A 19,235-nucleotide genomic window follows, 5' to 3' on the forward strand; every position below is an offset into this window, starting at 1 on the left:
CTGAGACTGACAGCCCCCAGGGGCAATGGGGAGAGGCCAACGGTCCCGGTCAGCCTGATTGACAGGGCAGGCAGGCCAATGAGGGAGTCAGGAGGCTGGGGCTGAGCTAAGGAGAGAGCAGGGGCCCGAGCGGAGCTGGGAGCAGAACCGCACTGGCCAGAGCCAGAGGGGTCAGAGCAGCATCCCAGGGAACAGGTCAGTGCTGGGAGCCAGGGAAGCAGCCCAGGGGGCTGGAACTGGAACTGGGTCTGGAGCTGAAGTTAGAGCAATCCGGAGCTGGGTGCAGTGAGCAGCTGGGGACAGGGAGGGGAACCCTGGGCAGCGGGACCAGTGCAGGGAGATGCCCCCAGGTCAAGAGGCCTTGCAGGCCAGACTTGGACATGGAACATAAACCTGATGGAGGTGGGGGGAGCAATGCTGGGAAGAAGGGCCCTGCCACGCAGAGCCGGCGCACAGGTGGCCACCACTAGAGCGAGTGTCCAAACTGCGGCATCCCTGCAGCACAGCCAGGGCCTGGGCCGTGTGAGGAAAAGACAGTGAACTGCTCTTACATTCCAGCCATGGCTGTCTGGGGGTCCTTCATTGTTCACCACAGCCCTGTTACCTCTGCCCTCTCCTCTGGTCTCCCCTCTGGTACCAGGGGTTGCCCTGAGAATTCATAAGAAGGAGGCACAGTCTGCACTCGAAGAAGGAGGCGTGATTGGAACTAAAGCAGAGTTACAAAAGCTAACAGAGAGCCACGCGCTCCCAGCTGTGTGTCTGGTGCAGCCGCCATTCAATGGCCCGTTCTCGCTAGCTCCAATCTAGTTCCCCGAACACGTGATCTGCTCTTAGAGGCCCAGGACACACTTCTAACAGCCAGGGCAGGACTGTGCATTTCAGCTGTCTCACCCGCACCCAGCAGCCTATGGAACCCATTCTGAGTGCTGTTCCTCCCCCATCTCCCCACCTGCCCCCTCTCTGGTTTGTTACACACAGTAGCTGTGTCTTGTCTGAATTTGATTGATAAGCTCCTTGGGGTAGGGGCTGTTTATCCTTCTGTGTTTGCAAAGGGCCCAGCCCAAGGGGCCCTGAAATGGAGCGGGGCCTCTGGAGGCTTCCACAATTCAGATAAGAATAAATTATAAACACAAAAATCCAGCCAAATCAGGGCCTAGACCCGCTTTGCATTAGCTACAGATGAAGGTCAAGCCATGCTTGCCAGCTGCAGAGTGTTAGTAAATTGAATACAGGTGGATGCGGAACCCCTGTTCAGGTTGGACAGGAGAATTTGTTCAGTATCGTTCCAGAGCTTAGAAACCCAGGTGCGCCGCGCCGGAGAAAGACCCCCGATTAGCCAGATAAGCAGGCAGGTTCAGCTGTGGGAATCCAAGCATCCTTCAGCCCGGTCAGTGTTGGAATGTCTGACTCAGCCTGGAACATTTGATTTCAATTCCACATGGGAGACGCTGGGAGGAAATGAACCGAGAGGGAGAGAACAAATCCAATGCAAACACTAATACAGTCTCTATCCTGCCTATAGGGCCCCCCTTGTTCCACAGCAGCTTTCGGGGGAGGGCGAGGCCTCTGTCCCCAGGACACGCCCCCTACTACCCTCTATCCACAGGAACATTCCATTGGTGTTGCTTTTATTGTGTCTGTTTCCCCAAAGCGACCCCAGTGACTGTGATGCGTTGGCAGGTTTCTGAGTGGGAGCGGAAGTGGAGTTCTGACCTCACAGGAGCGATGAACTCATAACCTCCAGCTAGTTCTGAAAACCTCAGATTCAACTTCAGAGGATGGCGAAGGCTCAGTCTCCCTCTACCAAACTTTTCTCTGCATCCCACCCAACGAACAGGCCCAGTCCATTTTCCTGTTGGTGTGACGGAGAGACCGTGCTTATGGTAGGGACATCAGGACTCCTGGGTTGTGTCTGTCAGCGTGCCACTCAAGCTCTGTGAGACCATGGACACTTCACCTCTCCCCATGCCTCAGTTTACCTATCTGCATAATGGGGATATGTTTATATTTACTTCCTTTGCTAGGTGTTTTGAACATCCTTCAATGAAAGGTACTGCCCTGTATGGTCTTTTTAATTTGTTCTTTCCCTATTTCAGCCTCTGATTCTACCTCATTTTCACTGGCTTTCACTATGTTAGGTGTCCAGTGACCATCAATCTTCTTGGTAAAAACTGAAACACTGAAAAACTGAAACTGAAAAAACTGGACCTCTGCCATTTCCACATTTTCTGTTATTGTTTTTCCCTCTTCATTTAGCAATGGGTCTACCTGGCCCTTTGTCTTCTGCTTGTTTCCAATGTATTTGTAGAATGCTTTCTTGTTATCCTTTATATGTCTCTAGCTAGTTTGATCTCGTTTTTTGTCTTGGTCTTTCTAATTTTGTCCCTACAGACTTGTGTTATTTGTTTATATTCGTCCTTTGTAATTTGACTGAGTTTCCACTTTTTGTAGTACTCTTTTTTTTTATTTTTAGATCATTCAAGATCTCTTGGTTCATCCCGGCTGGTCTCTTGCCATACTTCCCACCTCTCCTATGCAGTGAAATAGCTTGGTCTTGTGCCCTTAATAATGTCTCTTTCAAAAACTGCCAATTCTCTTGAACTGCTTTTCCCCTTAGACTTGCTTCCCATGGAATCTTTCCTAACAACTCTCTGAGTTTGCTAAAGTCTGCCTCCTTGAAATCCATTGTCTTTATTGTGCTGTTCCCCTTCTAACATTCCTTAGAATCATGAACTCTACCATTTCATGATAATTTTCACCCAAGCTTCATTCCACTTTCAAATTTTCAACCAGTTCCTCCATATTTGTCAAAATCAAATCTAGAATAGCCTCTCCCCTAGTAGCTTTCTCCATGGCTATTCACTCTCTCCGTCTGGAGCTGTTCCATTTTGTACAAATACACTTTCAGTGGAGCGGGGGTTTTCATCTGGGTCTCCCACATTCCAGATGAGGGCACTAAACCACTGGGCTATGGCATATTCTGGGGTGAGCGCACATGGACACCCAGGTAATCACATACACACAGACCCACATGCACCCAGATGAACAGACCGATCAGCCTCACTTCAGTCCCTGGGAAAATCATGGAGCAGGTCCTCAAGGAATCCATTTTGAAGCACTTGGAGGAGAGGAAGGTGATCAGGAACAGTCAACATGGATTCACCAAGGACAAGTCATGCCTGACCAACTTGATTCCCTTCTATGATGAAATAACTAGCTCTGTAGATATGGGGAAAGCGGTGGATGTGATATATCTTGACTTTAGCAAAGCTTTTAATAAAGTCTCCCACAGTATTCTTGCCACCAAGTTAAAGAAGTATGGATTGGATGAATGGACTATAAGGTGGATAACTTGCGTCTGACAAAGTGGGTATTCACCCACAAAAGCTTATGCTCCAATAAGTCTGTTAGTCTGTAAGCTGCTACAGGACTCTTTGTCACTTTTTACAGATCCAGACTAACACGGCTACGCATCTGATATAAGGTGGATAGAAAGCTGGCTAGATTGTCGGGCTCAATGGATAGTGATCAACAGTTCAATGTCTAGCGGGCAGCTAGTATCAAGCACAGTGCCCCAGGGGTCGGTTTTGTTCAACATTTACATTAATGATCTGGATGATGGGATGGATTGCACCCTCAGCAAGTTCGCAGAAGACACTAAGCTATGGGGAGAGGTAGATACGCTGGAGGGTAGGGATAGGGTCCAGAGGGACCTAGACAAATTGGAGGATTGGGCCAAAAGATATCTGATGAGGTTCAACAAGGACAAGTGCAGAGTCCTGCACTTAGGATGGAAGAATCCCATGCACTGCTACAGGTTGGGGACTGACTGGTTAAGCGGCAGTTCTGCAGAAAAGGCCCTGGGTATTACAGTGTATGAGAAGATGGATATCAGTCAGCAATGTGCCTTTGTTGCCAAGAAGGCCAACGACATATTGGCTTTCAACTACCTGAATGGGGGGTACAAAGAGGATGGAGCTAAGCTGTTCTTAGTAATGGCATATGACAGAACAAGGAGCAATGGTCTCAAGTTGCAGTGGGAGAGGTCTAAATTGAATATTAGGAAACACTATTTCACTAGGAGGGTGGTGAAGCACTGGAATTGGTTACCTAGGGAGGTGGTGGATTCTCCATCCTTAAAGGTTTTTAAGGTCCAGCTTGACAAAGCCCTGGCTGGGATGATTTAGTTGGGGTTGGTCCTGCTTTGAGCAGGGGATTGGACTAGATGACCTCCTGAGGCCCCTTCCAACCCTGACATTCTATGATTCTATGATTTGATGATCACCTGTTCAGTTCATCCCCTCTGAAGCATCCTGTATTGGCCACTGTTGGAATATAGGCTACTTCGAGAAATAGACAATTGCTCTTACCCAGTATGGCCATTCTGATGTTCTTATATAGCTTGCAGATTTATCATCCCCTGCTGTAATCTGTTAGACCCCTTTTCTCTCCCAGAGCTGAGATAGAACCCAGGTTACCTGATGGGGTTGCTCTCTCTCCTCAGTTAGTAAAAAAGTAAGAATATGCATTCAAATTTTAAAACTCACCAGTGTCCCTTAAGTGAATTGATGTAAGATGTAAGAAAATGTTAGTACCAGAGCTGAGTTAGTCTAATATTTATTTATTTTTCTTTCTTTTAGACAGGAATTATATACAGTGCTCTTTTCAGCAAATTGCTAAGTTATCTGCAAAAAAACCTAGGGAGTTTTCAGGTGCCTAATTAAGTAGAGACCCCCTTGAGACTGTCACTTGATGTGCTGGGTTACCACTCGTGACAACCCTCCTCCCAGAACGGGCACCCCTCCTCTCTTGTGTTGCTGAGCCAGACACTCCAGTTCAGCTTCAGCACAGACCCAGAGGTTGGACCAGGCCCCTCTGCAGTTCACAGAAACTGAGATTCACTCAGCCCAGGGACTTCTCAGTTAACAGGGACTTTCCCAGCACTCAGTGTTCAGCCTTTCTGAGAGCCTGAACCCCAAATAAATCTGTTTTACTCTATATAAAGCTTATACAGGGTAAATTCATAAAATGTTCACCCTCTATATACTGAGAGAGAGAGATGCACAGCTGTTTGCCTTCTCCAGGTACCAATTACTTGCTCTGGGCTTATTAATAATCCAAAGCATGTCACAAAGCAAAATAAAACAAAACACGCAAGTCTAAGTCTAATACATTAAGAAACTGATTACAGGTAATATCGCACCTTCAAAGGTATTCCAATAAGTTTCTTTCACAGACTAGACTCCTTCCTAGTCTGGGCCCAATCCTTTCCCCTGGTACAGTCTTTGTTAGATTCAGCAAATATCTCAGGTGGTAAGCAGGGGTTTCCTCATGACTGGCAGCCCCCTTTGTCCTGCTCCACCCCCTTTTATAGCAATGGCACAAGACTGGAGTCTTTTGTCCGTGCTTGGCCCTCACCCCTCCTTCTGAATGGAAAAGTACAAGATTTCAGATGGATTTCAGTGTCAGGTGACATGGTCACATGTCCCTGTGAGACCTCATTCTTCATTACCCACGGGCTGTCCCACACATACACAGGAAGGCTTGCAGGTAAACAAGCCATTTACAACTTGTTGTTTCTGAAGCATCCTTAATGGTCTCCACTTAATCTGATTACATTAGTACTAAAAGTTTTTACTTTATATTTCTAACTTCAGATATAAGAATGAAACATTCATATGAATAGGAAAATCAAAATTAGCACATGATAACTTTTCCAATGATACGTTACAAGAGACCTTTTGCATAAAGCACATTCCAGCTATGTCGTTTTCAGATTCATCAGCCTATTTTCATAAAACATATGGAGTGCAACGTCACAGTAATGAACTATAATTTTTAAATATACACAGATAAAGAGAGCAACCAATTCCTCTCTACCTCAGCAAAGACCCCAAGAGTTCTCATCTCCCTTTGGGAAGATCCCATAATTACTGTTTACTCCTAAGTTGAATAAATAACACTGAAGTGCAGACATGGAACGAGAGACATTAACTAGAGTGTCTCTGGTTTCCAGCTTGTTTCCATCCAGATGCTATTTCTCCCCTAGAGGCTGAGCGAACCCCATTGGGATTGCACAAAGATGTATTATAAATGGTGCACACCCCTGTGTCAGCTCTCAGCTCTCAGCTGCTGCAGATGCTGGGGTGTGAGAGATGTAGGACACGGCTATCTGAGGGGGATTCCCAGGGAAAACTTTTCTATCTCAGGATTCACAGGTACCCATCTCTTTCTGCTCGACAAATCCAGTACAACATGGGAGTGATGGGATAGAGAGTAAGACTGTGCTCCTTTCTCCTCAGTGCTTCTTTTATAAGTGTTATCTGTTCAGACTTTCAATGTAACTGAATGTTCCCTTGTTCGTGTGTTGTGAGATAGAGTAAATATAACTGCTTGAGCTAGTATCTTTGTCGACAAATTCGTAGGTTCATGGTCAGAAGGCACAAGTAGATCTTCACGTATTCCAAAGACTTGTGTTTGACTAAGACCTGGTCTACAGTACGATTTCACATCATAGAATCATAGAGACCACAGGGTAAGAAGGGACCGCAAGGGACAACTAGTCTAACCCCCTGCCAAGATGCAGGATTTGTTGCATCCTAGCCATCCAGGACAGATGAGTATCCAACCTTCTTTGGAAAACTTCTAGCGAAGGAGCTTCCACATCTGTTCCATTGTCCTCCTGATCTTACAGTTAGGAAGTTTTTCCTGAGATTTCATCTAAATCTGCTCTGCTGTAGTTTGAACCCACTGACTCTTCTCCCGCCTCTGTGGCAAGAGAGAACAACTTTTCTCCATCTTTTTTTATGGCATCCTTTCAAGTAGCTGAAGACCTCTGTCATGTCCCCCCTCAATCTCTTCTTTTCCAAACTAAACTTATCCAGTTCCTTCAGCCTTTCCTCGTATGGCTTGCATTCCATCCCTTTGATCATCTTTGTCTCTCACCTTTGGATCCTTTCCAATTTCTCTAAATCCTTCCTATACATAGTTGACCAAAACTGGACACAATGCTGCAGCTGAAGCCTAACCAGCGCCAAGTAGAGGAATACTATCACCTCCCATGACTTGCAAGCCGTTAATGCAACCTAAAACGGTATTTTCTTTTTTTGCAATAGTAAATATATCCGATCCCCTGAGACATGTTGATATATCAGCCCAACTGCGGTGTAGATCCCACCATGAGGTCAACCTAGCTGCCACCTCTCAGGGAGGTGGATTACCTATGCTGACGGGTAAGTAGTGTCTTCACTGAAGCTCTATGGCAGTGCTGCTGTAGCATTTTAAGTGTAGACAGCAAAGAGTCCAGTGGCACCTTATAGACTAACAGACATTTTGGAGCATGAGCTTTAGTGGATGAATACCCACTTCGTTGGATGCATGTAGTGGAAATTTCCAGAGGCAGGTATAAATATGCAAGCAAGAGTGAGTCAGGCTAGAGATAACAAGATTAGTTCAATCAGGGAGGATGAGGCCCTCTTCTAGCAGTTGAGGTGTGAACACCAAGGGAGGAGAAACTGCTTTTGTAGTTGGCTAGACATTCACAGTCACTGTTTAATCCTGAGCTGATGATGTCAAATTTGCAGATGAACTGAAACTCAGCAGTTTCTCTTTGAAGTCTGGTCCTGAAGTTTTTTTGCTGCAGGATGGCTACCTTTAAATCTGCTATTGTGTGTCCAGGGAGATTGAAGTGTTCTCCTACAGGTTTTTGTATATTGCCATTCCTAATATTTGACTTATGTCCATTTATCCTTTTATGTAGGGACTATCCAGTTTGGCCGATGTACTTAGCAGAGGGGCATTGCTGGCACATGATCGTGTATATTAATATAATATATGGGGATATACCTATTTCATAGAACTGGAAGAGACCCCCAAATGTCATCAAGTCCAGCCCCCTACCTTCACTAGCAGGACCAAGTACTGATTTTTGCCCCAGACCTCTAACTGGTCCCCTCCAGGATTGAGCTCACAACCCTAGGTTTAGCAGGCTAATGCTGGAACCACTAAGCTATGCAGGTGAATGAACTGGCAATGATGTGGCTAATCTGGTTAGATCCTGTGATGGTGTCACTGGTGTAGATATGTGAGGAGAGTTGGCATCGAAGTCACTACATGCATCCGACGAAGTGGGTATTCACCCACGAAAGCTCATGCTCCAATACGTCTGTTAGTCTATAAGGTGCCGCAGGATTCTTTGCTGCTTTTACAGATCCAGACTAACATGGCCACCCCTCTGATACTTAAGTGTAGACAGGCTCTCAAGCAGATCTTCCAGAAAAGCATCCAGTCTGGATCTGCAGACCTGGGGACTTGGAGAATCCACCATTTCCCTTTGCAGTTTGTTCCAAAGGTTAATCACATGCAGTGCTAAACATTTGGCCCTTATTTCCAGCTGTAATTCATCTGGCTTGGGCTTAGCTCTGCCTTTCTCTGCTATATTACAGAGCCCATTATTACCCATGGTTTTCTCCCCATGAAATTCTCCATAAAATCATAGACTTTAAGGTCAGAAGGGACCATTATTATCATACAGTCTGACCTCCTGCACAATGCAGGCCACAGAATCTCACCCACCGACTCCGGTAACAAACCACTAACCTATGTCTGAGCTATTGAAGTCCTCAAATCATGGTTTAAAGACTTCAAGGTGCAGAGAATCCTCCAGCAAGTGACCCGTGCCCCACACTGCAGAGGAAGGCGAAAAACCCCCAGGGCCTCTGCCAATCTACCCTGGAGGCAAATTCCTTCCCGACCCAAAATATGACGATCAGCTAAACCCTGAGCATGTGGGCAAGACTCACCAGCCAGACACCCAGGAGAGAATTCTCTGTAGAAAATCAGATCCCACCTCATCTAACATCCCATCACAGGCCACTGGGCATATTTACTGCTAGTAGTCAAAGACGAATTAATTGCCAAAATTAGGCTATCCCATCATACCATCCCCTCCATAAACTTATCACGCTTAGTCTTGAAGCCAGATATGTTTTTTGTCGCCAATGCTCCCCTTGGAAGGTTGTTCCAGAACTTCACTCCTCTGATGGTTAGAAACCTTCATCTAATTTCAAGTCTAAACTTCCTGACAGCCAGTTTATATCCATTTGCTCTTGTGTCCACATTGGTACTGAGCTTAAATAATTCCTCTCTCTCCCTGGAATTTATCCCTCTGATATATTTATAGAGAGCAATCATGTCTCCCCTCAGCCTTCTTTTGGTTAGGCTAAACAAACCAAGCTCTTTGAGTCTCTGTTCTTAAGACAGGTTTTCCATTCCTTGGATACAGCCCTTCTCTGTATCTGTTCCAGTTTGAGTTCATCCTTCTTAAACATGGGAGACCAGAACTGCACACAGCATTCCAGATGAGGTCTCACCAGTGCTTTGTATAACAGTACTTACACCTCCTCATCTCTACTGGAAATACCTCACCTGATGCATCCCAAGACCACATTAGCTTTTTTCATGGCCATAGCACATTGGCGGCTCATAGTCATCCTGTGATCAACCAATACTCCAAGATCCTTCTCCTCCTCTGTTATTTCCAACTGATGTGTCCCCAGCTTATAACAATTTTTTTTGTTATTAATCCCTAAATGCATGACATTGCACTTTTACTATTAAATTTCATCCTATTACTACAGTTTACAAGGTCATCCATATCTTCCTGTATGATATCCCGGTCCTTCTCTGTATTGGCAATACCTCCCAGCTTTGTGTCATCCACAAAATTAATTAGCACATTCTCACTTTTTGTGCTAAGGTCAGTAATAAAAAGATTAAAGAAGATTGGTCCCAAAACCGACCCCCGAGGAACTCCACTAGTTAACTCCTTCCAGCCTGACAGTTCACCTGTTGTAGTCTCCCCTTTAATGAGTTCCTTATCCATCTTTCAATTTTCATGTTGATCCCCATCTTTTCCAATTTAGCTAATAATTCCCCATGTAGAACTGTATCAAATGACTTTCTGAAATCAAGATAAATTAGATCCACTGTGTTTTCTTTGTCTAAAAAATCTGTTACCTTCTCAAAGAAGGACATCAGATTGGTTTGGCACAACTACCTTTTGTAAAACCATGTTGTATTTTGTCCCAATTACCATTGAACTCAATGTCCTTAACTACTTTCTCCTTCAAAATTTTTCCCAAGACCTTGCATACTACAGATGTCAAACTAACAGGCCTGTTTTTACCAAGATCCCTTTTTCCCCCTTTCTTAAAAATAGGAACTATGTTAGCAATTCTCCAGTCATACGGTACAACCCCTGAGTTTACAGATTCATTAACAATTCTTGCTAATGGGCTTGCAATTTCATGTGCCAGTTCCTTTAATATTTTTTGAATGAAGATTATCTGGGTCTCCCGATTTAGTCCCATTAAGATGTTCAAATTTGGCTTCTACCTCAGATGTGGTAATATCTACCTTTGTATCCTCATTCCCATTTGTCATCCTACCATTATCCCTAAGCTCCTCATTAGCCTCATTAAAGACTGAGGAAAAGTATTTGTTTAGATATTGGGCCATGCCTAGATTATCCTTAACCTCCACTCCATCCTCAGTGTTTAGTAGTCCCACTTCTTTGTTTTCTTCTTATTTATATGGCTATAGAACCTTTTACTATTGGTTTTAATTCCCTTTGCAAGGTCCAACTCTACATGGCTTTTGGCCTTTCTCACTTTATCCCTACATGTTCTGAACTCAATAAGGTAGCTTTCCTTGCTAATCCCTTCCATCTTCCACTCCTTGTAGGCTTTCTGCTTTTTCTTAATCACCTCTCTGAGCTGCTTGCTCATTCAGCTTGGTCTACAACTCCTGCCTATGAATTTTTTCTCCTTTCTTGGGATGCAGGTCTCTGGTAGTTTCTGCACCCTTGACTTGAAGTAATTCCAGGCCTCCTCTGCCTTTACACAAGTTCTTCAGTCCATTCCACTTCCCTAACTAATTTCCTTATTTTTTTAAAGTTAGCCCTTTTGAAATCAAAAACCCTACTCAGAGATCTATTTTTGTTTATCCTTCCATTTAGTTTGAACTGAATTAGCTCATGATTGCTCTAACCAAGGTTGTCCCCTACAGTCATTTCTTCTATGAGGTCCTCACTACTCACCAAAACCAAATCTAAAATGGCATCCCCTCTTGTTGGTTCAGAAAACACTTGGTGAAGGAATCCATCAGCTATCGCATCCAGGAAAATCTGAGCCCTATTATTATTACTAGCACTTGTCTTCCAGACTATATCTGGGAAGTTAAAGTCTCCCATGATCGCACAATTCCCATTAGTATTTACTTCATTAAAAACATTAAAGAGGTCTCTATTCGTATCCAAATTGGATCCCGGCAGTCTGTAGCACACCCCAAGTACTATTCCAGGGAGCCTCTAGTAGCTTTCTTCCCCAATGTGATTTCTTTTCTCCATTTGATTGTACTTTTGATAAGATAAAGAGATGAAGCTCTTTATGTCCGTCACTGGTCGCCATTTTCTGCAGCCTCCAATCCTTTTTGTGGCTCTTTTCTGCATGTACTCCAAATTTTCAAATTTTGAAATGTGGACCCCAGAACTGGATGCAGTCGGTTTCACCAATGCCATATGCAGAGGTAAAATCCTTCCCCTGCTCCAGCTCACCACTACGATGAGTTGGTTGTCCACAGTGACCCCTAAATCCTTTTCAGGGTCCCTCAATTCCATAATACAGTGATCAAGTCTGTGGGTTGGGCCTGCATTCCCTATTCCGAGATAAGTTTGCATTTGACTGTATTAAAACATTTGTGTCTGCCCTGGTGGCCTCATTGTAACCACTCTGCCAATTTTAGGTCCTCCGTTATTTTATCTGCAATGATTTTCTATTTGCTTCCATATCATTGATGAAACTATTAAATAGCATGGGGCCTAGAACTGATCCCTGCAGAACTGCACTAAAAACACCCCCATTCCCTGTAATGCCCCATAAACAACTGCTTCTTGCGATCTTTCACTTAGCCAATTTTTAGTGTATTTTACATGTCCTCTACTGATATTAGATAGTGTTTTGATCTGAATGTTTTCTCTGACTACATCAAATGCCTCAGAGTCATTGAAGGCTATCGTATATACACAGTCCTCTTGGTCAACCAAATGTGTACAGTCATTAAAGGATGAAAACTTATTTGGAAAGACTGTTTCCATAAACCCGCTTGGTGACTCACATTCATTATATTACTAGACTTTTTGTTAACTAATCCCATGCCAGATTTTACATTTTTTCCTAACCTTGTCAAATCGTTTTTTAAAAAAATTCCCTTTAATTTTTAAAAGTTTTTTGTTTCTCGTGTTCGCAACCCTCAGGTTCTACTGTAGATGCTGCTTAACATCCTCCTTGACTGCTAATGGACTAGAAAGTATTCCATCAGCTCATCTGATATGAGATCTTCACTTGCTTGACTGTGAAATTGTGGCTTGTTAGCTATCTATAAACTCTTCTTAAAGAACTCCCAATTTTCCTTTCCATTTTCCTCAATATTTTTTCCTCCCAATCAGTTTTATGGATAATTTGTCATTGTTGAGGAATTAGCCCTTTTGAAGCAGTAATTATCTATAGATATTACTGGTTGGGAACTGTTCTCTGTTTGTCCATTTTAATGTAATCAGTTCCATTCTGTTATTTTGTTCTCCTCTATCCTATGCCGCCTTATTTGTGGCTTCTCTAAACTAAACAGTCCCAGACTTTTCATTCTGTCCGCATATGGCAGCTTCCCCAATTCTCATAGCCTGTCTCAGAAATCCCCTTTCTATCTGCTATATCCTTTATAGAGACTGGGTGACCACAACTGAGAGTGTTTCCAGAGCAGGTTGCTCTCCACCCCATTCCTTAGACATCTGAACATTATTTTTGTTTTGGCCACTACTGTGAATCAGCAGGTGTTTCCATGGAACAGCTATTGATGACCCCCAGGTCTTTTCCCTGAGATGGTTCTAGTTGTAATGTTTCCCCCTGGCACATGGACTGGCAAAGCTTTGTTTTTTGTGCGTGTTTTTTTACACTTTCCAATTTTGAGCAACCAGGTGCCTGGAGGAATAGCATGGACTTTCTAGCCTGGCTTTCATTGCATTAAGGAACAATGAGGGATAACCAGTATCCACATGTCAAGTAGCAGAGGGGTAGCTGTGTTAGTCTGAATCTGTAAAAAGCAACAGAGGGTACTGTGGCACCTTTAAGACTAACAGAAGTATTGGGAGCATAAGCTTTCATGGGTAGCATCTGAAGAAGTGAGGTTCTTACCCACGAAAGCTTATGCTCCCAATACTTCTGTTAGTCTTAAAGGTGCCACAGTACCCTCTGTTGCTTTTTACAGTATCCACATGTGTGTTTCCTGCTGGTGCCTATTAAGATTTCCCAGACCATGATGTGTAGAAATAATTGCTGCATGGAGGACCATCAAATATGGAATTGGCATTAGTAGGGTCAGTTGTTCATAATTAATTTCTCTGAAAAATGAAAATGTGTATGGAGAGCAACCAAGCAGCTTCACCCATGAGAAAAGTATCCAGTAGTGTATGTAGTGGCTCATATTAACATTGTCTCTCCATCCAGGCTTTTGTACTGCGACCATCACCCTGGACCCTGGGAACGCCTCAGAGTTGAACAACTTCTTCCCTTCTACATGTCAGATTCCAACAAAACCGACTTCACCAACCCCTCCACCTTCATCCTAGTGGGTATTCCTGGCCTGGAGGCGGCCCATGTCTGGATCTCCATCCCCTTCTGTGCCATGTACACCATAGCTGTCTTGGGAAACTTCATCATCCTGTTCATCGTGAAGACAGAACCAAGCCTCCATGGGCCCATGTACTATTTCCTCTGCATGCTGGCCGTCACTGACCTGGTCCTGACTACATCCACCCTGCCCAAAACACTGAGCATCTACTGGTTCAATTCCAGGGAGATTGATTTCAGTGCCTGCCTCTCCCAGCTGTACTTCATTCACTGCTTCTTATTGATGGAGTCTGGGATCTTTGTGGCTATGGCTTTTGATCGCTACGTGGCCATCTGCCATCCCCTGAGACATTCCACCATCCTGACAAACTCCATGGTTGCCAAGATTGGCCTGGCTGTGGTGTTTCGCGGCGGCATCCTCATACTGCCTTACCCCTTTCTGGTGAGGCAATGGCCATATTGCAGAACCAACATCATCCCCCACACCCACTGCGAGCACATAGCCGTGGTGAATCTGGCCTGCGCCGACACCCGCGTCAGTAGTTACTACGGCCTCTTTGTGGTATTCTGTGTGAGGGGTCTGGATATGATTTTTATTGCTGTGTCCTACACTCATATCCTCAAGGCCATCTTCAGCCTCCCCACAAAGGACGCCCGGCTCAAGGCTTTGGGGACCTGCAGCTCCCACCTCTGTGCCATCTTATCCTTTTACATCCCAGGTCTCTTCTCCTCCCTCACGCACCGGTATGGCCACAATGTGCCCCTACATTTCCACGTTCTCATTGCCAATGTGTACCTCCTGGTGCCCCCCATGCTCAACCCCATCATCTACGGGGTGAGGACCAAACAGATCCGGGACAGGCTGCTCCGGCTCTTTACTCATAAAGGGACTTAAAGTTTTCTCCTGGTGCTCTGGCTCTCAGACCGAGCTCTGTGCAGAGCTGGCTGGTGACATGGTGCTGTGTTCTCTTCTGTGAATCACTGACTGGACAGTCAGAGAGACATTAAACCCTTTCCTGACCTTACATTTTGTGTCAATGCGACAAACTGCAAAATCGGGCAGTGTAGAACTCATTGGTTTGCCACCCTTCTAATTACTGATAACTGGACCTCTGGGAATATAAGAACATAAGAATGGCCATACTGGGCCGGACCAAGGATCCATCTAGCCCAGTGTCCTGTCTGCCAACGGTGGCCAGTGCCAGGTGCCCCAGAGGGAATGAACAGAACAGGTAATCAAATGATCCATTCCCTGTCACCCATTTCCAGCTGCTGGTAAAGACACACTATCCCTTCCCACCTTGGCTATTGATGGACCTTCACAACATCCTCTGGCAAGGAGTTCCACAGCTTGGCTGTGTATTGTGTGAAGAAATGCTTCCTTTTGCTTGTTTTAAATTGTTGCCTATTCATTTCATTTGGTAACCCCCTAGTCCTTGTGTTATGAGAAGAATTAAATACCACTTCCTTATTTTCTTTTTCTACACCAGTTATGATTTTATAGACCTCTATCACACACACACATCCTTAGTAGTCTCTTTTCCAAGCTGAAAAGTCCCATACTCGCCTCATACGGAAGCCGTTCCATACCCCTAATCCTTTTTTTGCCCTTTTTAACTTTTTCCAATTCCAATATATTTTTTTGAGATGGGGCAACCTCATCTGCACTCAGTATTCAAGATGTGGGCATCCCATGGCTGTATAGAGAGGTAATATGATATTTTCTGTGGTATTATCTATCCCGTTGCTAGTGATTCCCAACATTCTGTTTACTTTTTGGACAGTCGATGCCCATTGAGTGGATGTTTTCAGAGAACTAGCCACCATGACCCCTGGATCCCTGCCTCTTACCCCGCTTCCCCCCCAAGGCAATGCCTGTGGTACACAACTTCCCTCAAGGCCACAGCTACTTCTGCATCTATTCCCCCAAGACACAGCCCCGCTCCAACTCTTGCCTCTATGCCACACTCCCTTCTCCACCTCTTGCCCCAACTCCCTGCCACTGATGTTCACTCTTTTTCTCCCCTCCCCATCACTCACTGGATCACCTCCCCGTGCCCAGTTGGGCTCCATCTTCTACGGGTCTGTGACAAAAGCTGTGGCAGCCTGACAAGGAGCCTGCAGTGAGTGCAATGAGGAGGCAGCGCTGGGGCCAACAGGCCAGTCAGGATCGGAGAGGGAAGCAGCTGAGGGCTGGGAGAAGGGCTGGGAGGCAGGCAGATGAGACTGTGTATCATACAGCTTGTGGGCCCTGTCAGGGTTCCCTTCCCACTCTGAACTCTGAGATACAGATGTGGGGACCTGCATGAAAGACCCCCTAAGCTTATTTCTACCAGCTTAGGTTAAAAACTTCCCCAAGGCACAAATCCTTCCTTGCCCTTGGATTAGTACCAAGTGAGTTAGACATAGATTCAGGAAAAGGACCACTTGTAGTTCCTGTTTTCCCAAAATATCCCCCGCCCCCCGAGCACTTTCACCCTCTTTCCTGGGGAGGCTTGAGAATAATCTACCAACCAGATAGGCAACCAAGGTGAGCACAGACCAGACCCTTGGGTTTTTAGGGCACTAAAAACAATGAGGATCTTAAAAGCAGAACTTGATTATAAAGACAAAAGTAAAAGAAGCACCTCTGTAACATCAGATTCAATCAGATTCAAACCACAGAGGATTCCCCTCTAGGCAAAACTTCAAAATTACAAAAACAGGGATAACCCTCAGCCTGGGGCTGCCCACACTCGTCTCCCACACAGTACCCCACATTACTTTTGTGTGTGGGGGGGGGGGGCTCTGCCCTTCCACTGCGCCAGCTCCCCCCATTTCCTAGCATGTTCAGCTGCTCTTTCTGGCAGAAGCCAGACCTGGTTTTGGTTTCTGTTTCCAGATGCCATTTAAAGTTGCCAGGTACCCGGTTTTCAACTGGAAAAGGGGATCTGGCAGTGTCTAGTTACTGCAGGTGGAGGGAGACTTTGGGTCATTAACCCATGGCAGCCCATGCTCCCCTGGTGCAGCCTCCTACCTGCAGGCAGCCTCCTTATCAGGTTGGAGCAGCTCCCAGCCCAGCCCCAGGGTAGAGAGAGCCCAGCTGGACATGGGCATCATTAAGGGAGGTACATAGAAGGACAACAGAAATGATTACGGGTATGGAACGGCTTCTGTATGAGGAGAGATTAATAAGACTGGGACTTTTCAGCTTGGAAAGGAAACGATTAAGGGGGGATATGATAGAGGTCTATAAAATCATAACTGGTGTGGAAAATTTGAATAAGGAAGTGTTATTCACCACTTCTCATGAGACAAAAACTAGGGGTAACCAACTAAGTTCCTTCTAAGCTGTGTTACTATGCAGCATGCTACCAAAGTTCATGCAGGATGGGAAAAGCACCCCTCCCCCAGCCCAGTGCCCCTCCCTGGCCCCAAGCTGCTGCACCGAGAGAGAGCTGGGGTGCGTCTTCTCTTTCTGCCATAGCCCAGCTGTAGCCTATATGTCTCACCTGCTTGCTTGCCCATATATCTTTTCTTATGGATTTCTTATTGCCTTATGGTTTTGATTATTTGTTTTATTATAATAGGTTATAACAGGTTTATGTTAAAGTAGCTTGGCTGTAACACAAGGGACCTGCAGGCCACATCTTGTATGTTGAGATAAGGCAAAGTTACCATATGTTTATCTGAGACCTTTCACCTAGATAGATGGTGATGAGCTAAAGCAGAAGGTCCACATAGGATGTGTTAAGCAGGTTGGCAGAGGAGCATTCCTAATTTCTGACCCTTTTAAACATAACAGGTCCCCCACAACTTGGAAAAACCCGAAATAACTGGGTACAGATGTGGGGACCCGCATGGAAGACCTCCTATGTTTATTTTTACCAGCTTAGGTTAAAAACTTTCCCAAGGCACACATTCCACCTTGAACAGTATGCTGCCACCACCAAGTGATTTAGAAAAAGAATCAGGGAAAGGACCACTTGGAGTCCATATTCCCCCAAAATATTCCCCAAAGCCCTGCATCCCCCTTTACTGGGGAGGCTTGAGAATAATATCCTCACCAATTGGTACAAGTGAACACAGACCCAAACCCTTGGATCTTAAGAACAATGAAAAATCAATCGGGTTCTTAAAAGAAAAATTTTAATTAAAGAAAATGTAAAAGAATCACCTCTGTAAAATCAGAATGGTAAGTACTTTACAGAATAACAAAAGACTTAAAAACACAGAGGATTTATCCTCTAGGCAAAACTTTCAAGTTACAAAAACAGTGATAAACCTCCCTCTTAGCACAGGGAAAATTTACAAGCTAATGCAAGAAGTATGGGGAATAAGCAGGAAGAATTCATAGTGCTAGTAAATGAAGACAACTATGACACAGTTGGTATCACAGAAACCTGGGATAATATGCATGATTGGAATGTCCATATAGAAGGATACAGCTTGCTCAGAAAAAAAAGGGGGAAGGTGTTGCCTTTTATATAAAAAATGTATACCCTTGGACTGAGGTTGAGATAGAAATAGGAGACAGACTTGTTGAAAGTCTCTGGATAAGGATAAAAGGGGTAAAAACAAGGGAGATGTCATGGTAGGGGTCTACTACAGACCAGCTAACCAGAAAGAAGAGATGGATGAGGCTTTTTTTAAACAACTAACAAAATCATCCAAAGCACAGGAGTTGGTGGTGTTGGGGAACTTCAACTACTCTGATAGCTGTTGGAAAAATAGCAGAGCAGGGTACAGATTATCCCAACAAGTTCTGGGAATGTACTGGAGATTTTTTTTTTATTCTAGAAGATGGAAAAAGCTACTAGGAGAGAGGTTATTCTAAATTTGATTTTGAGAAAGAGGAAGGTACTGGTTGAGAATTTGAGAGTGGAAGGCAGCTTGGATGAAAATGACCATGAAATGATAAAGTTCATAATTCTAAGGAATGGTACAAGGAAGAACAGCAAAACAAAGACAATGGATTTCAAGAAGACAGACTTTAGCAAACTCAGGAAGTTGGTAAGTAAGATCTCATGGAAAGCAAGTCTGAAAGGAAAAACAATTGAAGACAGCTGACAGTTTTTCAGAGACCTTATTAAGGGCATGAGAGCAAACTATTCCACTACATAGGAAAGATAGGAGGTCTGACAAGAGATCGCCTTGGCTTAATCAGGAGATCTTCAATGATCTAAAAATAAAGAAGTCCTACAAAAAGTGGAAACTAGGTCTAATTATGAAGGATGAATATAAACATACAACACAAGTACGTAGGGGCAAAATTAGAAAGGCCAAGGCACAAACAAGATCAGACTAGATAAAGACATAAAGGGGAACAATAAAATATTCTTACAAATACATTAGAAGCAAGTGGAAGACGAAGGACAGGGTAGGTTCATTACTCAACAAAGAGGGAAAAACAATAGCCGAAAATGTGGAAATGACAGAGGTGCTTAATGAGTTCTTTGTTCTGGTTTTCACCAAGAAGGTTGGTGGCGACTGAATGCCTGACATAGAAAATGGGGTAGATTCTGAAGCTAAAATAAGGAAAGAACAATTCAGAATTTACTTAGACAAGTTAGA

General features: G+C 44.5%; 1 protein-coding gene across 1 annotated transcript; it reads left to right on the plus strand.

Moving 5' to 3' along the window:
• Window positions 1-13,629: 13,629 nt before the first annotated feature.
• LOC117872571 (olfactory receptor 52R1-like) lies at window positions 13,630-14,577 on the plus strand. The gene has a single exon (XM_034761202.1). It carries the CDS (start codon window positions 13,630-13,632, stop codon window positions 14,575-14,577), a length of 948 nt encoding a protein of 315 aa, XP_034617093.1.
• The last annotated feature ends 4,658 nt before the right edge of the window (window positions 14,578-19,235 follow it).

The sequence above is a fragment of the Trachemys scripta genome, chromosome 1, assembly GCF_013100865.1.
Source record: "Trachemys scripta elegans isolate TJP31775 chromosome 1, CAS_Tse_1.0, whole genome shotgun sequence".
In the NCBI taxonomy this organism is placed as follows: Eukaryota; Metazoa; Chordata; order Testudines; family Emydidae; genus Trachemys; species Trachemys scripta.

Excerpts from the sequence above, each read along its gene's own strand:
- LOC117872571 (XM_034761202.1), top strand. The coding sequence starts at position 13,630 with ATGTCAGATTCCAACAAAACCGACTTCACCAACCCCTCCACCTTCATC.